General features: G+C 64.5%; 1 protein-coding gene across 1 annotated transcript in view; it reads left to right on the top strand.

The window, feature by feature from the left end:
* The window catches only part of KLHDC8B (kelch domain containing 8B), a 7968-nt gene extending 4372 nt beyond the window's left edge, over positions 1 to 3596 (top strand). The window contains exons 6-10 of the mRNA XM_026857536.1: positions 2 to 243; positions 1196 to 1360; positions 1577 to 1801; positions 2053 to 2154; positions 2962 to 3596. Of these exons, the coding sequence (XP_026713337.1) occupies positions 2 to 243; positions 1196 to 1360; positions 1577 to 1801; positions 2053 to 2154; positions 2962 to 3158 (931 nt within the window). The 3' untranslated portion in view covers positions 3159 to 3596. The remainder of the gene's footprint in view (position 1; positions 244 to 1195; positions 1361 to 1576; positions 1802 to 2052; positions 2155 to 2961) is intronic.
* The last annotated feature ends 878 nt before the right edge of the window (positions 3597 to 4474 follow it).

Here is a 4474-nt window from a genome sequence, read left to right as displayed (position 1 = left end):
CCCTGGGTGCTGCCGAGGTGCTTGACCTCCCGGCCCAGTGCTGGACCGCTCTCCCGCCTCTGCCCACGCCGCGGGCTGGAGCTGCTGCCCTCGCCCTGGGCAAGCAGATCCTAGTAGTGGGTGGCGTGGACGCGGCGCAGAGCCCTCTTGCCTCCGTCGAGGTCTACCATGTGGATGAGGGCAAGTGGGAGAAGAAGGCGGCGCTGGCTCAGCCCTCCATGGGCATCTCGGCCGTGCAGAGAGGTGAGGGCTGGGGATGGGCCTCAGCTGCAGGTTGCTCTCTGGAAAAGCGGGGATGAGGCAGTTGGGGATGCTTGGGTGGGATTTCGGGCTGACCCAGCGCTGAGGGATCTGGTGGAGTTGGGAACGGTCAGGGTGAGGTTCATGGTTGAACTGGAGGAGCTTCAAGGGCTTTTCCAGCCTCAATGATTCTGTGACTCGAATCCCGCTGCTGCTTGGCACACAGCACGAGGCTTTCACCCAGCAGCCAAACTTGCACTTAACAGCAGGGTGATGCTCCTGGCGCAGCAGCCCTGTTGCAGCCTGGAGCTGAGCGACAAGGAGCCCCTCTGGGCCTTCCCCAGCTGCCAATGGCTGGGAGCTGTGCCGGGGTGGCTGAGCACGCTGCTCCAGCCCAGCTCGGTGTGCTGCGCCTCGAACGCCTTGTGATTCCTGCCCAAACTTTGTTGAGCAGCCTCCAAGCCTTAGCACAGCCCTGCAACCCGCGTGCTGGGAGCCGGGGTTGGTCCCCGTATGCGGTGCCCATGTCTGCTCCCTGCCTGGGGATGCTGTGGCATGGCCCCAGGCTGCAGCGGGGTGGGCAGGGCAGAGGGGATGGCAGGGCAGCGGTGGGAGCGGGCAGGGGTGCTGGCCGCGCGGGGAGCAGGAGCAGGATTTGGCAGCATGGCTGTGTTGCCATGGTGTCTCCAGGGAGATGGTACTGCCGAGAATAATTAGAGCCGATGGCCTTGTGCTCCGCTCTGCGCCTGATGGATGGGGCGGAGAGGGGGGCGAGAGGGTCCCAGCGGGGTCAGGGCACTGCTGGGCTCAGGCCTGGCCACACTCACCATCCCCCAGGCACCGGGAGCAGCAGCTGGCCATGGGGCTCAGCAGCGCCCGTGCTGCCTGCCGTGGAGGGCACGGGGGGACTCCCAGCCCCATGGCCCCCCCAACCTCACCGCCACCTCTTTTGCAGACGGGGCCGTCTACGCGCTGGGGGGAATGGGTGCGGACACCTCTCCCCAGGCACTGGTCCGTGTCTACGAGCCGGCGAAGGACCACTGGCAGCCCCTGCCCTCCATGCCCACACCCTGCTACGGGGCCTCTGCCTTCCTGCAGGGCAACAAGATCTTTGTCCTGGGTAGGTGCTGCTGGGGCGAGCTGAGCATCCCCCCGTGCCCCTGTCCTCTCCCTCCACTGCCTCCCTGGACCGGGGAGCAACCTGCTGCACCCCAGGGTGGCTCCGTGCTGCCCTCCCACCCCAGTGCTGCAGCCGGCGGGCCCCACCCTGCTTGCTGAGCCCACCAATGGTGCCGGCTTGGGGCGCCGGCAGCCGCAGCGTCCCGTCTGTGTGCAGGGGGCCGGCAGGGCAAGTTGCCCGTCACTGCCTTTGAGGCCTTCGACCTGGAAACAAGGAGCTGGACGCGGTACCCCAGCGTGCCCAGCCGCCGCGCCTTCGCTGCCTGCGCCATGGTCGACGGCGTCGTCTTCAGCCTGGGGGGGCTGCAGCAGCCGGGTCCCCACAACTTCTATTCCCGTCCCCACTTTGTCAACACTGTGGAGATGTTCGATCCCGCGCAAGGTGAGCTCCGTGTCGCTGGCTGGGGTGTGAGCATCCCCTGAGGGTCCAGGATGCCTCCCTGGGCCTTGGTGAGGGGTGTCTGTGCCCAAGGGACACAGTTCACCCGGGCTCTGAGCATCAGCGTCTCGCACCCATGGCAAGTCCTGCCCTATGCTCCCTGGCCCCAGGGACCCATTGGCATGGGGGTGTCCTGGCCTCAGTGTGTGAAGCAGAGCCCCCAGCAGGCAACGCTCACACCCTCTTGCCCCCAGGTGCGTGGAGGAAGCCGAACCGTGCCATCCGCATGAGGGAGAAGAGAGCCGACTTCGTGGCCGGCTGCCTGGGAGGAAGAGTGGTGGCCATGGGTGGCCTCGGTAATGCCGGTGGTAGGCGTGTGGCTGTGTTCCCGTCCCCATCATTTGTGGCACATCAGTGACCTGCGCAGCAGCAGGGAGGACGAATGTACAAAACCATGGGGGTACTGCAACACCATCTGCAGCCGCATCCCTCCTGTGCCCCCCAAGTACTGCGGGGACCCTACTGCCCTGCTCCACGGGCTGCCCCTGCTGAGCCCCTTGCCCCTTTCACCCCCCGGCCAGGCTCTCCCCAGCTCATGTGCAGCATTCTGGGCTTTCACAGCCCGTGCCAGCGCAGCTCCCCCACGCAGGGTTGCAGCACCACATCCCTCTCCCGAGAGAGCTGGGGAAAGGTTAGTGCTGTCACTCAGCAGCAGGGATGCAGTGGGGAGGGCTGCCCAGGGAGCCGCAGCCAGGGCTTCCAGACCCCACTGAGCTCGCCCGGGGCAAGCTGGACCTCCTGCCACAGGGCAGGAGGAGGTGATGGGGAAGGCGAGCGGTGCAGGCTGGATCCCTGCGGCGTGGCATTGCTTCTGAGCCCCGCTGCGGCTGGAGCTGCCCTCCCTTACCCTCCGGTGATGGCTGCAGAGGCAGAGCCAGCCGTGCAGCATCAGTGACAGCAGCCCTCTCTGTGGGGACGCTGCCAATCCTCTTGTGCCCCTGGTAATCGCCTCTGGGATGGCAGAGCCCCCGCAGCTCAGGGCTCGGGGACCGGCTGCCGCTGGGGACTCTGGCTGGGACATCAAAGGCATGTGAAGGGGGAAAGGCAGAGCGTGGGGTGTGGGGAGGGCTGTGACAGGGCTGATGCCATTCTGTGTCCTGCAGGGAACCAGTCCTGCCCGCTGGACTCAGTGGAAGGGTTCAGCCTCTCGCAGAAGAAGTGGGAGCCGCTGCCCCCCATGCCCACTGGCCGCTGCTCCTGCTCCAGCTGCCCGACACCCAGCCTGCTCTTCGTCATCGGCGGGGTGGCCCAGGGTCCCAGCGGCGCCGTCGAGGCTCTGTGCCTGCGTGAGGTGCCCTGAGCGGGGCTCCGGGGACCAGCCCCGGCCAAGCACCAAGTGCCTGAAGACGGGGACAGGGTGTCAAAGCACCCATGCGTGCGGGTGACACGGCTCCAGGGAGCTGCTGTCTCGTTGACGCCGGGCACTGGAGCAGCCGCAGTTTCTCGCTGTGCTTCAGAAACCCCTCTCGGCTCTTACACCGGCTGTGACAATGGAGCCCCGGGCAAAAACCCTGCCTGGCAGGAGGGCTGCGGCCGGCAGCGTGCAGAGCAGCAGTGGCAGGACTGTCGCTGGCTTTGCTGCCCTGTCCGGCTCCATCCGTGCCGCGGCGTGTCCGTGCCGTGTGTGTAGCAGTGAGTGCTGTGTCGTCGTAGACCCAGTCGATGTCTCATGTAGCACAGAGGTGCCCTGTAGCTCAGTGCCTAGGAGGTGACGTAGCACCTCGAATAAATGAAACACGTGGAATTTTACCCTGCTGGTTGTGTCGTTCTTGGTTATCCTGCTCCGGGTGGGGGCATTGTGCAGCCTGTTGGGAAATCCCAAAGGAGAGCCTGGTGAGCCCTTCCCTGGCCAGACCCTGTGCTGTGGGGCAGGGACGGTTGTTGCTCCTTTCCCCCCTGCCAGGGCAAGCGGAGCAATGCAATGTAAGGATCCAGCCCTACTTTGGGAGAGGAAGAGCTGAGCCGTAGCTGCCCTGCCTCAGCACAGCCTTGCTCCTGCTTGGCCTCTCCTGTAGGCAAAGGGGCTGTGGGGGGGAAGGCAGCAGCAGGAGAGGGGCTTTGTTGGAGGGAGCCGTGGTGCGAGAGAGGGCAGAGAGTGGTGAGGGCTGCCAGGATGCTGAGAAATAAGATGAGACACCTAATGATGCCAGGGCTCCTGAGCCCCATCCAGCACCACAACCCTGTCTCAAAGGATGGAGCACGGCTGGTGCTTGGGAGAGCCAGATCTGGCTGTGTCCAGCTCCCCCAGGCAGGAACACCACATCTCCTGCTTACCGGCTCCAGGAAGGGAAGGTCAGCTCTGTACTGGTGGTGTCTGTGGGTGATGTTTAGGGGTGCACAGTGAGACTGGTGAGGGGATGACCCTCCAAATTGCCTGGTGCCATGGGATCACCGGAACCTCATTCATCTTGGCTCCATGTGGAGTCACACACACCAAAGAAGAGAGTGGCGGTAGCAAAGCAGGCAAGGGATTTGATCTTTCACTGGTACATTAGAAAAATCTCACAGGTCCAGGTAAATATCAAACACCGATGCTTGACCTTTTGGAGAAGACAACCAGCACAATTCTCGGGTGAGTAGCAGGGCTGGAGAGATGGGAGGCTGAATCCTGGCAGA

The sequence above is a fragment of the Athene cunicularia genome, assembly GCF_003259725.1.
Source record: "Athene cunicularia isolate RWA chromosome 12 unlocalized genomic scaffold, athCun1 chr12_part1, whole genome shotgun sequence".
NCBI lineage: Eukaryota > Metazoa > Chordata > Aves > Strigiformes > Strigidae > Athene > Athene cunicularia.
The sequence above is the reverse complement of the archived record's forward strand: the minus strand, read 5'-3'. Positions and strand labels throughout refer to the sequence as shown.